Consider the following 19,939-nt stretch of genomic DNA (forward strand, 5'->3'; position numbering starts at 1 on the left):
CGAAGACACATCATAAACACCTCCAGGATTATCTGCCTTTGTACGTTCCCCAGCCCTCAAAAGAGATAAAAGAGACCTTTCCCACATAGGTCCACCCACTGCCCCCTTCAAGGGTCACCACATCCATCCTGGTCTCCCCAAACTACAAGACAAGTTCTTCCATTCTTTCCTTCCAAGTTCTTCCCCACTCTTCCTTCATTTTGTTCTCACATCCTAAGCAAACAGCATAGCCCAAAGATCAGCAAATGCACATGTGTATGTACACACACACACACACACACACACACACACACACACTCATCTCCAGGCAGGAGCTATCAGGAATTGTATCTGCCTTTAGCATGTTAACTCAGATTTGTTTTAAGGCAGGATAAGAGCAGGCTTATGATGTCAGTCCAAGCACATCTAGCGGCTTCTGGATGCTAAGTAAACAGTGCAAGGACAAAAAAAGTGAGTGCTCCTTTTCTCACATTTAGCCTTCCAGCTACCTACAATCTCAAAAACAGGAGCAGCAGAAACCCCAGTGTGCTTATTTACCCTTTATTAGATTCTTCTGCCATTACTTTAAGAGATCTTTTGAGCGTTCCGGTACTGTTAGCAACCACAAAGACCTCCAAGAAATCCCACAGCTTAGCTTAACAGAAAGGGTCTGTACACACCAGGAAGTCCTTTCCTCTTCCAAATGAGGCCCAGGCTGACACAGCTCATCTCCAACACACCTCAGCAATACAGACCATGGTAAAAGGCACGATATCAATTCTTCTGCCTGCTCCAAAAGGGAAACAGAACTCCTCCATCATACATAACCAACAACAGATTTTTCCTTCTACCACATTTCCTCCTGTGAAAACGGATGCTGCTGAGAGCAAACCATTTGCAGAATGTATATTCTAGACTCAGATCTCATGCATGTCATAGTAAAAGACTTTAAGCACATACTGCCAAAGCAGAGTCCTACCCCAGATAATATTCCAAAATAAAAGGAAGTGAAATAGAAACAGTAAGAAACATTATTTACTGAGACTTTCCAAAACAAACCCTAACTTCTAAACAAAGAGCACAGCTCTCTCCTCAGAGGAAAATAAGAAAAACTGAAAGAGTTCAGACGAAAAGCCCCTTTCAGACTTAGCAGTGCTACTAAGGGTAACAGTGGCAGTAAGAAGCACACTAAAAACCACCAACACTTGACACATCCTGAAGATAGCAAGCCACAAGTTGTAAAACAATCATAAAAACTTGAGCTAAACAACACAAAAAATTCTACGGAAGTGTTGTCCTGCTATACCCAAACAGACATCACTCAGCAGCCATAAACAATTAGCTCCTAACATAAACAGTTTATTCAATGCAGTTGACACTTTAAAAGCATCTGATGATTTCCTCTGTATTCCAGCAAGCACCAAAACCAGTTTTATCTACAGCACTGTCACAATGATAGAAGACCTTTTAAAACAAGAGCTTGTACATAAATGTACAAGATACCATGCAACAGTCAGTGAACACAAAATCCTACACAGGTATAAATAAAGATAAGTTTGATGCTTCCTTGAAATACAAGGAACCAATTGCAGACTTGCCAGCTACGCTCTCATGTTTCCGGTGATTGCATCTACTTCTGAGCAGATGGTGCCAATTTCTGTTTTGCAACTTAAGAGCAGCAGCTGGCTAGTCTGTCTTACAGCAATATTTTGCCTTTGGTTTTGAAGGCAGAGAAATGGAAATTGACAGCACAAATAGCTACAGATCACACCTGTGACATAAACAAAGCGTCCAATCCATAGCCAGCATATCAGAATTACCTTAGACATAACTCTGTCACTAAGTCTTACATTAAAAGCCTGCTTACATTTTCATAGTCCTTCATGGTCCGAGCTCTGATTGGTGAGACTGTGTCTTCTGCCACATCTGGTAATCCTGGACATTGGAGAGACAGAATGAGTTCAGACAGAGGAATCCAAGATAGGTTTCACTCTGGAAACACTGAGTTTTAGTATTACCTTCCAGTCACAGTCAGGATTTCTTTCTGCTCTCAATATCTGGTCTATCAAAACCTCTGAATTTTGAACTTTTAAATCAAGAGGTACATCAAAGTTAAGCTGTACAAGAGGCACTTTTAAACACAAGCCTTCAGAGCATCCGCAACAGGCTTCAGTATCAGAATGAAGTCCTATTAAGCTATCAGAAGTTGGAAACGACCAGCATCAGTATTCCTAAAGCATAATGCCTTCTGAACCACATATGTATTTAAACTGCTTGTATGTATGCTCTGCAACAACTACATTTAACAGGGCTGTGTAATCCTTTCCATTCAAAGCTCCCATGAGACTAAACTTAATGAAAATAGCAAGACTGTATACAGCTCATAGCACTTGGGTTATCCGAAGTACAAAGAGGCATCTGTGGCCTTAGGCTAACACCCACGTGAATTCAAATACTTCATTAAAGTACTTTCAAAGTCATTGTGTAACCAGTCTTCAAAGCATCCCAGGCAATACCAGCAAACTGTTTTTAACTCTTGACATTCTTAACAATCACAAAACTGCATTCCTCAAGCCCAGACTGAGCACCGTCACATTATTTTGCAGTAGCACCACTGCTTGCTTTTGGCAGCAAGGAGGTCCTGGTGAGGCTGACTCAATCTTCATTCCCTGCTTCTGCACAACGAGGTGAGCCGGGTTACAGCGCTGGATGCAGGAACAAAGGCAAATCAGAAACAAGCGCTTTAGGCTCGCAAAGCAGAACAAAGAACAGCCAGCTTGACCAGCTTGACCTTCTCAATACAACACCTTCCAGCCATTTTATCCCAAAAGAAGCTTTCTGCGTTCCTGTCAGCCAGCCTGAAGGATGCCGAACGTAACGACACCTCGTCATTTAGAAAAATAGATCGAACTACAGCTTCTGTTCAGCACAGGAGGAAAGTTCTCAAGGTGGGAGCAGACAAAGCGTGAGGCGCTGAGTCCATCCCCGGCGTTCAGACAGAAGGGAACCGGGCAGCTCCACACAGGCAGCGCACAGCGCCCGTCACCGCCCCCAACCCGCCGGGACCCGCAGCCCACACGCAGCGCCCCGCCTCACCTCGGCAGCCGGCCGGCTCGAGCTGCGGGCCCTCGCGGGAGATGTCTGGCAGCGCGGAGACACTACGGAGAAAGCACGGCGCTGAGAAGGCCCGACACGCACCACGGGGGGCGGCGGGCCGGTTCCTCAGCCCGGCCCGGTTAACTCAGCTCGGCTCGGTTACCTCAGCTCCGCGCACCCTGCGGACCGCTCGCCTACCTGCCCTCGAAGCCCACCGGCAGCGTTATGTCTTCCCCTGGTAGAGAATCCATACCGCCCGCAGCCAGCCACGGCTCCGGCGCCTTTGTGCGCAGCTTTGGCGGCTCCGCTGGAATTCAAACGGCCGCAACCGCTTCCGCCATCTTTGCGTCGACGGAGATGAAGCCGCTGAAGGCAGCGCGGAGGAGGGCGGGGGAGGAGGGCACAATGGGAACGAAAGGGGAGGCGCCATCTTTGTTGTGGGTACTGGCAGGAGGCGGGCGAGCGGGCGCCATGTTGGTTGAGGGTAGAGCGGGGAGGTGACTGCCAGCTGGGCGCAAGGGAGGAGAGCGGTGGGCGCCATCTTGAGTGAGGGAAGGAACAGCGACGTACAGAGCCGCCATCTTTTTAAAGCAGACAGAGAGGCGGCGATAGCGGGCCGTCATCTTTACTGAGGTCACAGTGTCAGACTTGGAGAGTGAAATACTTGTTTGACAACAAAGTTCCAGTCACAGGCAGAGTGTAGCCACGCAGAGGGCCAGCCTTGCTCTACCTCAGCGCTACTGCGGCACTGACGTACCTCTCTGTGACATTCTAGACTTGAGTGAGAGGACTGGGATTTTCCCAGTGAGAAAGGGATATTTCTGCAGCTACTGGCCCAGGGAAGTGGGGAAATCCAGACAGTGAGCACTTTTCTTCGTGGCACTGTAACATAAGGACACTCTGTGGGGTGGGACACACACCACTCTCCCCTCAGGATCAGCAGCAGCATTTGGTTTCCTCGGCCATTCCAAGTGTGTCACGTTTCCCTCAGTCACCGGGCTGCCTCAAGGGGATTCCCACCTGGCTGGGAAATAGGCCAGCGAAGGGCTGGCACAGACTGGGCTGTGATGATTAGCTTTATGTTCTCGGCATATCTCCCTGCAGCTCTGTTCTCTGTTGGGAACAGGTGAATGCTGACAGCCTGGGTATGCCCCAGTCCCAGCCCCAGGCGTGTGTGGCTGTTGTGGGCCGCCCATCCCTGCTTCTATCACTCTTCTCTGGATGCACGAGTGCATGTGGAGCAGCTGTCGGTGCTCCTAACAGCAAGGAAATGTACTGCTTGGTACAACTAAGCTCTTAATCTCATCTCCTTTCCAGAAAGCTATGCTTGATGTTTTGCACTTGGGGTCCAAGGGTCCTAAGATATGCTTGGTCCCTTCAACTCCCCCACTGCCTTCCAGAAACATTTGTCACCTGATGTGACCGGCTCCCCTTTTGCAGTGGCCTCATCTTCTATCCTGCTGAAGCTCAGTGTGCAAAACTGGGTCTTCCACATGGCACCAAGATCACTTCATCCCAACTGCAGTATGCCTGCATATCCTTACAAAGCAGAACTGAGTGTTCACTTCATAAAATTAGTGAATATTTACTTAGAATACCAGTGTGGTGTTGGTTAAGGTTACAGAAGGATATTATATATTTGATGCATGCCATTAAGCATTACTTAGCATCCATCAGCCACAAGAGGTGAGTCTGCAGAGTCCCAGCATTTCCTTCCTGAAAGAAAATCAGAAGGGCTCTCCTCGTCAACACTTCATGAAATGATTGTCTGATGGACAATAGCATATGGACAGAGATGTACACACATACATATGTAGATGTGATGGAAAACTCCCCTGGGTTACTGCACTGCCCAAAGCTTTAAAATCTGCAACTGCAAGAGGCAAGGAAGGTAAACATATTGTCTAAAAGCCATTAACTTCTTGTAATCTTCCTAATGTTATTTAACCTTGTCTTAATTAGCAGTACATTTGAGGAGATTATGGAAAATCCTTGTACCAGCAAGCCAAGCTGGAATGGTGTTCTACTTCAGAAGCCAGTCTGAGATTCTTACTGCTCCAGAAACAAAGTGCTAAAGGGAGTTTAAGAAATGCATAAGAAATACATGGAATGATCTATGAACAGGTTGCCAAAAAAATTGTGGATGCCCCATCCCTGGAGGAGTTCAAAACCAGGCTGGATGGGGTCCTGGGCAGCCTGATCTGGTAGAAAGCAACCTGTACACAGCAGAGGGTCAGAACTGGATGATCTTTAAAGTTTCTTCCAACCTGAGCCATTCTATGATTCTATGTTGACCACAAAGTCTGAGGGAGCAGGGTGACAGCCTGCTGCTCAGTGCAGAAGCATGGTGCTGGCACAAGGAAGGACATCAGCTGAAACTGGGTTGCTTGCTGTCCTCAAGTCTTGGCACTGGGGACATAGTTCAGCATTCAGTTTCGCTCACTCCTGAGCAAAATTTCTCCTCAGCTAAGTCATGCAGAATCAAATTGTTCTGCTAATGCAAATCAGGTCTCAATAAACTCCCTGGAATTTCACTAGTGTGGCCCTTGCTTTTATAGCTCTAGTTCAGTTAAGCATTTGAATGAACACATAGTTCTTAAGTTCACTTAATTGATGCTGGCTCACCTCTCTTCGGGTTCTTAATAGGGCTTAATAGGAGTCAAAGAGTTAGACATAACATTCTAGGCATAAAGGCAAAACTAGCCTTTAGCATTTGTATTTATACCAAACAGATAATACTGAAAAGTGAGAAAGAATTGTAAGTTTATCATAAGTCCTTTTGCAGACATGGTCAAAAATATGTCCAATACTACTGATGCCACAGATGTGGATTTCAGTGTGTGATAAACATAAATTTTCTTTGGAAGCCCCATTGTGCTCATGAAGAAAAAATACGATACAATATCCTCTTCTAACTTCTTTGCTGTGAAGGTTTCATTTTTAATGACTGCATAGATCTCTGACAAAATATGTCTATGTGAATATCACATTAAATGATGGTTGGCTGTTCAGCTACCAAACACATGAATGAAAGCTGAAAGCTGGAATGGTTAATAAGCAGACACAACAGATCACAGGGCTGATCTGTTTTTAGATGGATTATCTGACACAGTGTCAGCTGGACTAATGAATATCTGATGTTAAAAAACATTTTTTGGCCACAGTTCTCATCTCACATACAGCAGTATAATGAAGGAATAATTGTCTTGGAACAAATGCCATTACTGGTATGAGATCAGATTCATTCCTTTAGGTTTCAAGCCAGCTTTGATTGCTATCTGTACAAAGACTCCTGCTGAACTCAAATGAACAAAAAACAAATGCAAAAATCCAAGTGGCATAGATACAAATTATATACATTTATTTTTATTCATTTTAAATAACATTCTTCTGTATAAATTCTGACATATATTCAAATCATACACTTTTTTTTTTCCTAGAAATGCATTTGTAAGCATAGCATATGCTTAGGAGACGCCTTATTTGGATGTATAGTAAGACTGATGGGTTTCAGTTGGGAACAAGTACAAGGCCCACATTTTTCTGATTTTAATCCATTCCTCTGACACACAAAGAGCAGAATCCTGTGGGAGCTCATTTCAAAACTTCATTTTAACGAGAAATGTATTTTTAGGATACAATCTTAAATTCATTATTTAAAGGAGACTGTGCAAATTATCTGCCACACTCACATTGCATTTAACATTTATGGTAAGACACTGTATAGCAGTGGTTAACTGGCCCAGGATACCTGAAGGATGCTGAATACATCCTCTCCTCTTTCGAAAAAAGACATCCAGTGTGCTAAGTTTGCTCAGCCTGGTCCAAGGGAATTATCATTCCAAAGGATGACATCTCCTGACAGCTCCCCAGGGCTACTGCTCCATGCAGTTATTTCTAGCTACAGTGGTTCCTAAGATTTAAGATCATCTACTCACATTAACCCAATCATACTTTTGCATGTCTGTTGCACTTTGCTTATCAAATGCTCTTCTAAACTGTGAGCCAGCCAGGCTGCCTCATGCCTTTGACACATCATTGCTTTTTGCCCTTTATCTGTTCCACTATATCCTCTTGCCTTCAGTTATTTGTGGAACTGAACTCACCCCATCCAGACCAGCTGGATCCACAGAGCCTCACAACCCCGAGGATCGTGCCTGCAGAGCTGGCTTCCCACCCTTACTCACCTCATCGTACCTTTTCTGTGTTCTCCAGCTACCATACCATCCCACCACTGCCTTTCCTCACACCACTGAAAGTGGTCACACCACTGCACCCAGACAGTGGTATGGCCCATTAGAAATGAAAGCTCTGGGTATCTGTATTGCTTCATCAGCCCTACAGGTCATCTAGATGCCTTTGCCTTTTCCTGATAGACACTGAGTTGGGCCCAGTGCTGCCCAGTAAGTCCATTCTGGCTAATCTACCCATGGCATTTGCAAACCTCAGCATCTGGGAAGCTTCATGACAAGTTCTAACGTAGGGCAGGCTGGTGGTCCTGGTGGCCTTTCATACCCTGGCACAGGTATTCTGGCTCTGCACTCCATCCACAAGTGATGCCAACCTAAGCTGACCGAAGATGTAACTTGCTGGGCTTCTCCTTCACCTTCCACAGTCCCTGGGGGATGACTGCATGATTGACGGAGGCAGCAAGGAGAACCTAATCTCAGATCAAAGTCAAACATGAAGCTGTTTATTCTTTCTTTGCTGGGGTATTCCTTTATAAATATCATTCCTCCACACCAAAGTTCTGGCTGGCTGGAGATGGCTGGTTCGCCCTTCTAAGTCAACTTGCAATCTGATAAGCACTGTCCCACTGCCATATCCTTTCTGTGCTTTCCTCTGCTGTCCAAACCTGGGCAGCCAGGCCCCAGCCCAGCCATTCTTCTCATCCTGTCTTCTCATCACAACTGCAGATGCCATCTAGATCCCTTTGTCCAGATGTACAACCCCCACAGGCCATGGCTGCATCACCCTCCTTTGCATAAGGCATCCCGACCTCCTCATCTTTTCAAACTCAGGGCTAAAACACAAAGCTCTTATAGTTCTGGAGGCCAGAAGCAACCCAGACACAAACACTTCCCTTTGCAGTGTATGGGATGGGAGGGCTCAGCATCTGAACTCATGCTCCGGTTCACAGATGGTTGGTATTTTTACAGCCAGAGGAAAAATTAAACCCTATTCCAGTTACAAGGTAGCCTACTGTCTTACCAAATCTGGGGAAGAGATGTTTTGTGGCAAAGAGGATAACATCTACTAAAATGTTCTGGAAACCTTAGAGTGAATAACCCATCCTTCACTTTGCCTGCTAGCATTAGTCCCAGAAGCAAACAGTTCCTAAATTACCTTTCCCCACCCTATGAAGTGACCAAGTGCAAGCATATCACAAAATGAGCACTGTCAAGTAATTACAATTTTTAGGAAATTCTCTATTTGTCACCACTCTGCTCTTCAAAAGCTGGAAGAATAACTCAAGGATTAGCAATATCCAGATTTTCTCCTCCATTCCTCCCCCATTTTATAACTAAATGTAGCATTGCTCGAACTGCAGCCCAATTTATAGAACTACAGGACCTCACTCAGGCCCATGGCAGGCAGCAGGATCTCTTCCACATTCCTCTATGCAATACCACATTCTCCTCTCATCATTTCTCACCGTCCTCTTGGCTATTCTCCTTCCTTGCTGTGCCTCACCTTTAAATCAAGCAACAAGCTTTTGAGGCAGCAATGACATCTTTGTGCTTGTGTTTAAAGCACCTATTCCCCACTCCCCCAAAAGTCTCCAAAGATAAGAAAAGCCTCCATGCAGCAAATAAATAATCACCACATTCTTCCTACCATTTCTCACGCTGAGAAATATTTGTTTTGCCCGGCTCTGAGGATGCATCAGCCAGCTCCTGCTGACCCTTAGCAGGTACTTCATTCCTCCTCAGCACCAATCACTTGCAGAGCACCAACGCGTACAGTGATGCAGCTTTGTTTTGGAGGTCGCCTGTGAGTTGGGTGTAGTATTTGTGCATATCCAGCATAACGCTATTGATTTACGTGGGGCTGGCCCAGCAGTACCAGCAAAGCGCCCCATGGCACGACTTCCCCACACTGTGCTGCCCATTTGTTCTTCTCTCTGTGCCAACAGTCTGCCAGGCCCACTGAAAACTCAGGGACACCCATAAAACCTAGTCTCTTGTAGAATTCTAGACAGCTGATTCTCCTCCACCACCTTGTGCTACATGAATTTCCTGAAAGCACCCGTGCACTTTCAGCTTTTAAGGCCAGAAGTGCAAATCGGTTTCTGTGAGTACTGTGACTGAAAGCCATTTCCACCCAAATCCAGGCAATTTTTGCCTTCATCCTTCAAGGGAAGCCAGCAGGCTGCACCCAGCCATAGCCATCACCGTGTTCACATGGGAGGAACTGCACGAAGATCCCAAACGTGAGGAGCTTCAGGAAAGCTCAGGCACTGAGAGCAGGCTCTCAATGCATCCATGCCAGTGTATTTGCATTTTGTACTGAGACTTAAAAACAAGTAACAAAAAGGTCCATCTGCTTGTTGGACACCTCCAGGCTTTACTCGTGGCAACGCTGGCTATGCGCTCTGTATTTAAAGGAAGAGGGAAATTTGACAGATGCAAGTAGGGAGCACTCACATTTTCTCTAAAAAACAGTTTTCAATGACACACTAGAAGAAAAGCTTTAAGCAGTGGGTGTTTGCCAGAGTCCCAGCTCTGACAATATTGCCATCTAATTTACAGTATTTTAAACAACCTCATTTTTTTTTCTTTTTAAACAATGCCACTAACCACTGTACAATTAAAATCTAGATGATAAAATATGACTGGGGAATAGAGGAGGTTGGGGAGGGGTCCACGGTTTTGCTGTTGGCTTTTTTGGTTGACTTTTTTTTTTTTTTACAAATAATTACAAATACAGTTCCAAGAAGATATATTACATTTTATATACAGAACACACCATTGCTATCAGGGTAGGGTATTAAGCCTAGCTTTTGTTTGTACACAGCAACCCTGAGATGTCTTGTCGTCTTCCCTTGCACAGAAACTATACAAGTTCATTAACCCCTTCTAGAAAAAAAAAAAAAAAGTGGATTGCTATGTTTTAATAGCATCATCACCCTGTATAAATACTCAGAAAGGGAAAAGCTTACTCTCCTCCCTAACTCCAATAGTTTTGCGATATTTTTTCCTGTTTCCCAGCTTTGTGGAAACTGTTAATGGTGACTTTTGTTCAAGTGTGCAACTCACTCCTCTACTTGCTTGGTAGTACAATAAACAATCATTTCCCATTTTTTGTCCTCCTTTTCAAGCAAATTCACATCAGGAAGTAATACAAAGCCTTTACAAAGGTCTGTTTCCTGAAAATCCACTGTTAATTCATAAGCTACTTTTCAAGCTAAAGATGCAGGCATAAGTGTTAGGTTGGCTGGAAACAGAGTAGCTTCTGATTAATGGGGCATTGCTTTCACTGCCCCATCACCTCTACATAAAAAGGATATTTTAAGATCAGCATAATCGAGTCTTGTACCGACAGTGAATTACATGGGTCCTTATGGAGAACAACACACTGAATGCATTTCACCACATTACCTGGCATTCGGACGTACTACACCTTCCTCCTGTTCACCTGCAAGCTACAGCATGCTCAGCTAAGAGTATCTGAAGAGCAAATTCCTCTGCACGGAGCCTTGGCACGGATCCTGATACCCCTTCAACAAGCCCTGTAACTTCTTTAAGCCAACTCTGGAACAGCTGGATTGCTTCCTCTTCTAAGCTTTAAAATTGTGCATGGGAGTCGTCAGCGTCAGCTGTCCGTTCGGTGCCACTTCATTCCCATCATCTTCTAGCAGCCCCGAAACATCAGCGTTGGGGATGCTGTCGTGGTAGCTGCTGAAGCTGATGTTGTCCTCTTTGAGTTCAATGGTCCAAAAAGGAGCATTAAGTTTTCTGTTTTGATACTCACGGTACATGTAGACAGCACCCACAAAGCCCATTAGTAGGACCACGACAATGATGATGACTGTCAAAATAATTATATTAAACTGAGTCCAAGAAACATCTGCAAAAGCAGAGGTACTATTGTCAGAGGAACTTAAAGGGAATATAGTCTGTATAGTTGTTGGTGACAATGTACTGTTTGTCACTGCAGTTGGAAGTGACGTTGCCTTGCTAGTGTTCGGAGCAGGACTTATAAACTCTGTTATTTCTGGGCCAAGAGTGGCTTCTACAAAACAAAAAAAAAATAATACAGATGCAATCAATAAAGAAACAGGATAAACTGCAATCCAAACACACTCTTATGTAACAGTTGCTATGTCAACCAAATCTACACTGCAAAAGCTGGATGTTCTGCAAAATAGCTCACAAAAAAGGTTAGCCAGGGATTTTTAAAATAAATCTGTGAGCTAAGTGCTCCCTGACGGCAGAGATCCTGTGAAAATCCGGCGATGGACAGCTGAGTTTACTACCCAAAGACAGATAACAAGTGCACTAACCAAGATTCAATGCTAAATACGTGACCTCGTGATGGAAGTAAGCCACCTGGTCCAGCTCATACTTAGCACATGGAAATAGGACTCCACCAGGCACAGCAAGAATTTGTGCTTCAGCCCAACAAAGGCAGAGCCTCACTGGAGCAATGGGGCTGGCACAGCACTATGCACCTTACACAGAACACTCCAGGCAGGATTTATGTTTGTCTTACCTGTGCAAGACCAAGAGAAAGCAGTGACCCATCAGTATTCTGCTGTCACAGTGCTCAGTACTGGGTTTCACCAGTTACACTGTGATATGTAAAAGGGCAAAACAATCCCAGTTCTGCTTTCAAATGAAGTCATACACAAACCTCAGGAACGCCTGAGTAGAGACAACCAGAGGCAGAAGGTAGCTGAACTGCAACTAAAGAATGCTGTGGATGCTTTCCTGAAGCTTTCAAATACATGGGAAGCCAGCCCAGATCCTGTTTTAGTCTCTGCTGCAGGCACACGTCCACACACAAAGGACAAAACCACGGGGACAAGCAGAGGGCCTTTCCAACACCACCCTCCTCAGCAGCCTCAGCACAGGCAGCCAAGGAGCTGCCCTCCCTGCAGGGTTAGCTCCCTACCCAGAGCTGAGACAGCCAGAAGGGAACGCTGGAGATCTCCAAGGTGGGAAAACACAGTGATTAAGCTTTCTTCAAACCCACTGAGCTTGAGGCCTCAGAAAGCACCGTAAGAACCTGAGTATCTTTCAAAATGTGACTCTAATGAAGAATTTCCTTCACAGGAGTAACCTGTGAATCTATTTTAGACTCTTAAGTAAAAGCAGCAAGAATCTTCCAGAAGCTGAAACCTCAGTCAATCAAAACCTACTCGACACCCATTGTTCCACAGGACTCTCTGCACACTCTTTCCCTCCCTTTTCCATTTCTGCTATCAGAAACACAACTTCATCTGAAACCCACTTACAGCTGCAGCAATTACAGCTGATGGTGCTGCGCTGTACTGATTCAGCTCTCCTGGAGAGTCTGCTAATGATGACCAAGGAGAGGAGCCACTTCTGAAAGACTCATTTGGCACAGAGTTGCACCTCCAATGGCAACAGGAGCTGCTCATATTGAGCATGTCTCCAGCCACAGGGGAACTCCCAAGAGTTAACTTCGGGCTGATGAATTCCCAGGTCAGGGGACCTAGTAATAAGAAGGAACATGACGGGAGCAAGAGATTCCTGGATACAGCTTTGGGAGAAGGGCATGAGGAATTCAGTCATTCTTTCCAAATTCCTTCATGAATACTTAATTCTTGGCAAATCCGGACAGTAGCTATAATTAGCAAAAACAGAACTGAGACAATGGCTGATTCACCAGCAAGGAAACAGGACTTTTCAGGGCCTTATATGTGAGTCAGCACCAGCTTAGTGCTGGCAAGGGTGTCCCGGGTGAAAACATATCCTGGAACTGATGACAACATCACAGGAAACAGTGCCATGCTCTGACAGCGGACTGCAGCTTCTGAGCCACAACAAGGGTGCCTATTTCTGCTCGGCAAGGCCGTGCCAGCTCTCCAGATGTCCTAGGCCTGCTCTTTGAGAGCAGCAGCTGTTCAGTCAATGGGCAGCTTTGGCAGCTTCATCATGAGCATCATATCCTGCTGCTCTGCTCACAACTTCTGCAAAGCTGCCACTAACTCGTGCCATGAGTGAGCCCCAGGGAGTCGGGGCAGTGCCTGCAGCGCTTAAGGCAGACAGTGATGCTCTGCAGGATGGCATCCCCAGTTTTGGCTTCTTCTGTACCCTGTTGCACCTCATCACTGCAGCAGGATCAACAGACATCTGGGGATCCAAACCCTCTACTTTGGTCATCCCATGTGACTCTCGACTGTTCTCCCAAGCTGCTGCTAAAGCATCACACCTGATAAGGTTTGCGAATGGTCCGTGCGGAAAGATGAGGTTGGTTTCAGCCTTGCCCAGGGAGTGCAAAGGGTGTTGTCATATCAACTCTGATGGCTTAACAGAGCCTCAGAGCCCAACAATTTCATCTGCAGATCTGGTGAGGATTACACTCCAGAAGCCACTCCAAAGTAGGTCACTCACACACACCGGTGGTTTGTGAAAATGACATGCTAAACTAGTTAATGCACAGTACCTCAGCAAGTCAGTTTTTAGACAAGTGAAAGAAACTTTCTTTCATTAAGAGAAAAAACAGGTGTCAAGGAAACAGGAAAGATAGATGAACACATCTTTGTCCCTTTGAACAGAGACAATCTTCTCCTACATCAGGAACTGGCTTAACAATGTCCTTAAAATAAAACGAATTGCAGTGAAAGCTGCAAGTATACAAGCAAAATCACGCATATGAATTTTAATGGAGCAAGGTCACAAAGTTCTTTGTACGATGGCAGAACTGTACAGAGCGAAATAATGGATGACCCAATGCAAAACTGTCATTTCCAGCCCTGCATCTGCGAAGTTAGAGCTAATGAGCATTCAACTGTCTTTGTATTGATCATCTCCCTGCACAGAGGGCTCGGTGATTGCACCTCCAGAGAGCAGCATGGGAGTAAAAACCACATTAGCTCCTAATGGAAGATCTGGATAAAATCTCTGTTGGTGACAGGGATGAATTTGGGTCCAGGTACACTTCCTGAACAATGGGTTCTCTTACCTAACACATAAGAGCGCTGGAATTGTGTTTATGCATGGAGCTGGAGATCCACCTTGAGGAACAATGATATCCACTACCTTCTGTGATTTTACTCTGAGTTTCACTATGCTCTAGCTTTTCTAAGTACCAGAGCCAGCTTGCACCTGAGGATGCTACACGCAGCATCTCAGATGCACACTGAAGACAGATAAGAGACCCCAGAGCAAGTACCACTAAGTTCTGGCATTCACTTGCTGCATAAGCCCAGCTCTCACCTCTCAGGGAAGATTCAGCTTCCCCATTTACAAAGCCAAAACAACAATATCTAGATTAGTTCCGAGTTGGTCACTATTTGCACAATATCAGGGGTGACAAAAGTTATTATGAATGCTCTTTGCATGGAACTAAACAGTGCACTAAAATGGATTGGTCAAACTAGGACCCTGGGCAGCCTGATGGTTGGCAACCCTGTTCGTGGCAGGGGAGCTCGAGTCTGATGGCCTTTAGAGGTCCCTTCCAACCCAAACCATTCTGTGAGTCTACGATCTGGGCAGTTCATTGGGCACTAGGAGCTCAAATACATCAACGAACAGAAATCTGAAAATCTACATTTCAATACACTGCAAGTAGATTTCTCCTCAGCACACTGTCTTGACCTGTGTGGGAAACTCAAGGTATCTGCAGAACGCCGAGGGCAAGCAGTGCATCCATCACTGCTGCTCGTTTCAATATTGGCTGCATTGAGTTTCTGGTAACGGAGGACAAATCTTCCCAAGGAAGTCTTCCCCGTGCCCACCGTGAGTCAAACCTTTTGCAGGCAAGGGGTTCATTGTTTTCCCTGGAAGACTTCAAAGCCGCTCCCTCCTGAGTCCAAACCCATCGCATGAGCAATTACCAGCACCCCCTCCCCAGCCTCCAGGCAGCTCACGCACATCTGACACACACAGCGGGTTCCAGCCCCGAGCCCAGGAGCACATTTTACCTTTCCTGGTGCAGTTGATTCCCTCGGGGTCCCTGACATAGCCGTCCTCACACTCGTGGCAGTGGAAGCCAGCAGTGTGGTACAGGCACCCGATGCACTCGCCACTCTCTGGTTTGCAGATGCTGGGGGACAGTGTGGGGTCCACGTTCCCATTGCACTGGCACCTGACACAGATGCTGTCGGAGTTGTAGTAGCCGTTGGCACACTGGTTGCAGTTGGGGCCAGTGTAGCCAACTTTGCACTTGTCACACGTTGGGGCAGCTTCACTGGGCTCTGCAGAATACAGAAAGTAGAAGAGGTGTGTGCCATAGCCCCTCTCTGTGGGGTTTGTTCTGTGGGACTAACTGTGAACAACTAAGACAAAGATCAGTGACCACTGACTTTTAATCAATCTCAAATTTTAAGCTATAAATATATTTTATATTAACTGCAGCATTTTCTGTTTCTAGGGAGAATAAAAAGCTTTGTGGGTTTCTGATGCCTCGTACCAGCATCACAGAGCATGCTCGGCACGTTGCTAAGCAAACATGCCTGCTCCTGAATGTCTCCATCTCAAGCAGCCAGTTTCAGGAAACAGCTGGATCGAGGCTGCCAGCAATCTGCAGCAACCTGGTGGCACTGCTTCCAGCAAGATGCCCTGGTCCCAGCACAGGGAGACCCAGCGGCTACAAGTCGGCCACACAGCTGTTGCACACTGAGCAGCAATTTAACTGAAATACATTGAGAAGAGCTCAGACCAAGAGGAATCAGACCCAAAGGAGAGCCTTACGGATCTGGCAGGTGCCGGTCGATGCCACAGTGGAGCAGGGGCAGCGGAGGCAGCTGTGGGCGCTCCTGTAGAAGCCACTCCTGCAGAGCTCACAGTGCTTCCCCTCCGTGTTGCCCTGGCAGTGCAGGCAGGTGCCTGGGGAAAGAGCACAGCAGCCAGTTGGCAGCAGAACTGGAGCAGAGCATTTGGAGCATGAATCCACGTGGTGTACTGCAATTAGCAGAGCTTACAGGTGATTCAGGATGCCCTCCAGCCAAAACACAATCCTAGGACTTGCCTTGGACTCTTATGGCCTTTTGACAGTGTTCCACACACACAGATAATGTGAAAAAGTAGGTAGCCCCAACAAAGGTCAAGGCAGGTAAACACATGCTATCAATATTAAATATTCCCCAACAGAAGGGGTTTGAAGCAGTATCTGTAACAGCAAGCCAGTATGGCAATGCTTAAAGTCCCACTTTTGCAAGGGGATTTCCCTCCAGCTTATGCCTTTGCCCCTTTTTGTGTTTCCACACTACAGAGCTGATAAAGAAATGCCACTGCACTGCTGTGGGGGCCAACAGATGCATCCCACCTGTTTGGATCCAGCTCCCCCCATTCCTAGCACAGAAGGAACATCTGCCAGGGGCACAAGCCAGCAGCAATCGGTGACCTTCCTGCAGGGACAGAGGAGACCTGCCAGGGGAAGCCCCTGAATCAGAAAACTGACAAGCTGTGTCTCATGGAGGCTGTATTCTAATGGCCCTCTAAATTGCATTTTGATATTATTGTGAACAGAGAAAGAAAAATCAACCACAAGGCCATCCATCAACAGGAACATCCTGTAATTCAGCAGGCTCCTCTTGGAGGTGGTGGTGACCTGAGGGATGCTTATTTGATTAAATCCCCCGCACAAGACTCTGAAAATGCAACAGCCTCCTTGCAACAACCCAGGCTAGCACTACACATCCACTGCACTTCTGAGCACTGACAGGAGATTTCCCAAGCTACGCCAGCAGTGCTGCTCCTATCAGTGCTAACCACATCTAATATCCTGAACTGGTTTAATGCTGACTATTAACACAACCACAGCAGAATTTCTCATTAATTTTGAAGCAGTTTGGCTCCCATGCAAGCCCACTGCATGGCTCCTGCTTCTCTCCTTGCACAGCAATGACTTTGCAGCAGAGCATCCCAAGTCCAGCACCAAGGAGACGAAGCAAACCCTGGTTAGCTGCTGAGTTGGGGAAGTGGCTGATTCACCCACGGCAGTGCTGACAACACCCTGGTAAGTCAGGATGCTTGCTCGGCATCAGCTCCCACACACTGTTTGCTCTGCTCCCGGCTGCCTGCCAGACACGAGCTGGTGGTTTTTGTGGGAGACGTGCAAAGTTAGAGGGGAAATCACCTCCTGTTCTCTGTTCTCACAGCTGCAGCCCTCAATCAGCTGCTCTGCCAGGCTGCCCTGTGCAAAGCCACTGCTGGAAAGCCAGTATGCTCCATCAGCACCGAGGGTACCTTGAACTGTGCTCTGCAGGCTTCAGTGGGGCATAAATCTGGGCTCACACCTGCGTGCTCTGCACAGCTGTGGTCATTTCAAGCCCAGTGTCTTTCCTGCCTGTGGAAATTACCAGCATTTATCTGCTCTGTGAAATGGCTGCGCTTCCAATGAGTCAGCAGGTTGCTCAGCCGTGCACAGCAATCGAGTATCAATGTTGGAAAGCCTTAATAATTAATAGCTCTTCCCACCCTGATAACACCCTGGGGACGGCTCAGGGCTGGCTGCACCCCAGCTGGATACAACTGAAGCCGCACAGCCCCAACACCATGCATGAGGGTCACAGCGGAGGAAGCAAGGCCACATGGGGACTTCTGGCTGCCCAATTTCCAGCCCAGTAATTCTAAATATTCCTCCTGGGCAGAGCTGAGCTGAGACAGGCTGTGAGGAGCCGCCAGGGGGAGCCCAAAGGACAGCATTAGTGCGGAAAAAAACCTTGAAAATTTGACAAAGACTGCACACAGTTGATGTGAAGCTGGGGAGGTCACACAAAGTGCAGTCTCTAGAGCAGGCTGAGAGCACTGTGTTACTTGTTAGACGTCGGAGCTCGTTTTTATCGACTGTTCTCTGTTCCGGTTTTGTTGGGTTCCCCCATCTCCGGCAGCAAATAAAGCAGATGGAGGAAAAGGGAGGAAAAAAAAAGGATTTTTGTCAAATCAACAATAGCTCATTAACTGAGATGAGAGCTTTTCTTTGCTGAGCTGCAGAGGCCAGGGCTGTAAACTGGGGTTTGAATCAAGAAAGGGGGATCATCGTGGGAGGAGAAGAAGGAAGAGCAGATTATCTCACTCCTTCACAAAACCCACACAGCCAGCTCCAAATCAGCATCAGAGTTGAAGTGTGCACAGCTTTAACTACAAGCCCATATCCTGCAATAGCAAGAGGACATAAAACCATGCTTGAAGTTCAGAGTAGGAATGAATGAATTCAATTCTAAGGAGTGCAGACCCGGAACATGCCCACGGAAGCAGGACTAGGGCATGCTGCAGGAGCAGGTGCCAAAACTGCCCCAGATCACCATATTGATAAGCTCTGCCACTGTGTCAGCTATTAAAAAAAGGACAGCATTTCTGAAATGACTGCTCCTTGATAAGCTCCTGGATAAATAGTACAGAATCACATTGCAATCTGGAAGATCTGATGAGAATGTGAATGTTACAGGGTGAGTGCCGTTGCTACGTGGGGACTGTGCTGTCTGCACAGAGCTGCTCCTCCAGGAGCTCTCCCTGCAGTGGGGAGAGGAAACAGCTCAGCCTCCCCCTGCCCTCCCATACACCACCCAAGCACAGGAGCCTCAACACTTGCACCCCTTCAGCACCCATATGCACAAGAGACAGCAAAGGGATGATCAAGGAAAACAAACGAGGCAAATTCACAAGAAGTAGGCAATAGTAATTAGACGTTGCCAGTTTTTTCCCAGCTCTAATTACATAATCTGTGGCAATACCAGTCACCTTACGTCACTGCCAGCACAGTATATGTTTCCAGGTAAACAGCACTGAAACAAAAGCTCCTTAAGAGCCCGTGTTGTGTCAGGAGAACAATGGAGCACTGATTTCCGATAGAGACTGCAGGATAAAGGCTCTGCACTGCAGCCTGAAGCAAATAACACAGCCTCTATCGGCTTCATTGGGAACAGGACTCCCCCCAGCCCTGCCCTACGTCTTAATTTCAGCCTCACGGTGATGATCCCGAGCACTCAAAGCACAAAGATGCAGATCAGTCGGGTGAGTGAAAACAGGAAAGGAGACAAAGAGGCGAAGCTTGCAGGCGCGGTGCTCGGCAGGGGAAGGCAGAGTTACCTGTTAGGCGGTCGCAGGTGTTGGAGTGGTTGTTGCACTGGCACGGCTCACAGGTGCTGTTGGCTCTGTAATACCCATCACTGCACCGGTCACACTTCAGGTCTGTCACGCCGACTTTGCACCGGCACTTCCCATTGCTGCACGGAGAGGAACAAGCAGTGAAATCAGAAGATCACAAAAAGAGACCTTTAAAGGCCATCAGGTCCAACTCCCTGCAATGAGCAGGGGTGCTCAGGTTGGTCTCCTGCAGGAGAAGGGATCAATGCAGGCACCACAACCCACAAAGCACCCCTGGGCAGCACGGGATGCAGCCCCTGCTCACCCCTTCCTTCCCCCATTTAGCATTTAGCAGTGCCTGCATCCCATTGTTCTCCCTCACTCCTCCCGGGGAAGCGCAAGCACCGCGCTATTTGCTTCTGAAAGCCCCCAGAAAAATCTGTTGATTCCAACTAATCGAGGCTCCAAACAGCTCGATGTGTTGCTTTTAATTAAAACACGCTACACTGTGACGTTCTGGGAAGACGTTGCTTCTGTTAGAAATGAACGTGATTTTGTAGTTCTGTTCTTCGCTCACTTGCTAAAGGAAAAGGAAGCACTCCAAGGCACACCAAAATGCAGCAGTCAGCCCGGAAGGCTACACA

At 46.8% G+C, this 19,939-nt stretch overlaps 2 protein-coding genes across 5 annotated transcripts in view; both read right to left on the minus strand.

Annotated features, from left to right (window-relative positions):
* Positions 1 to 3,447, minus strand: part of CDK5RAP2 (CDK5 regulatory subunit associated protein 2) — a 72,687-nt gene extending 69,240 nt beyond the window's left edge. For 3 of the 4 annotated variants that reach the window (XM_031556169.2, XM_003211223.5, XM_031556168.2), the window contains exons 1-3: positions 3,274 to 3,446; positions 3,076 to 3,137; positions 1,847 to 1,914 (exon numbers count right to left, since the gene is read on the minus strand). In XM_031556169.2, coding sequence (XP_031412029.2) covers positions 1,847 to 1,914; positions 3,076 to 3,137; positions 3,274 to 3,326 — 183 coding nt within the window. In that variant the 5' untranslated portion in view covers positions 3,327 to 3,446. Of the gene's footprint in view, positions 1 to 1,846; positions 1,915 to 3,075; positions 3,138 to 3,273 lie in introns of all 4 variants that reach the window. The other variant, XM_031556170.2, reaches the window with a different exon arrangement.
* Positions 3,448 to 6,419: 2,972 nt separating this feature from the next.
* Positions 6,420 to 19,939, minus strand: part of MEGF9 (multiple EGF like domains 9) — a 37,394-nt gene continuing 23,874 nt past the window's right edge. Inside the window, exons 3-6 of the mRNA XM_085239674.1 lie at positions 19,299 to 19,435; positions 15,960 to 16,094; positions 15,191 to 15,463; positions 6,420 to 11,310 (exon numbers count right to left, since the gene is read on the minus strand). Coding sequence (XP_085095800.1) covers positions 10,856 to 11,310; positions 15,191 to 15,463; positions 15,960 to 16,094; positions 19,299 to 19,435 — 1,000 coding nt within the window. The 3' untranslated portion in view covers positions 6,420 to 10,855. The remainder of the gene's footprint in view (positions 11,311 to 15,190; positions 15,464 to 15,959; positions 16,095 to 19,298; positions 19,436 to 19,939) is intronic.

This window comes from Meleagris gallopavo, chromosome 19 (assembly GCF_905368555.1).
Source record: "Meleagris gallopavo chromosome 19, MGAL_WU_HG_1.1, whole genome shotgun sequence".
Lineage (NCBI taxonomy): Eukaryota > Metazoa > Chordata > Aves > Galliformes > Phasianidae > Meleagris > Meleagris gallopavo.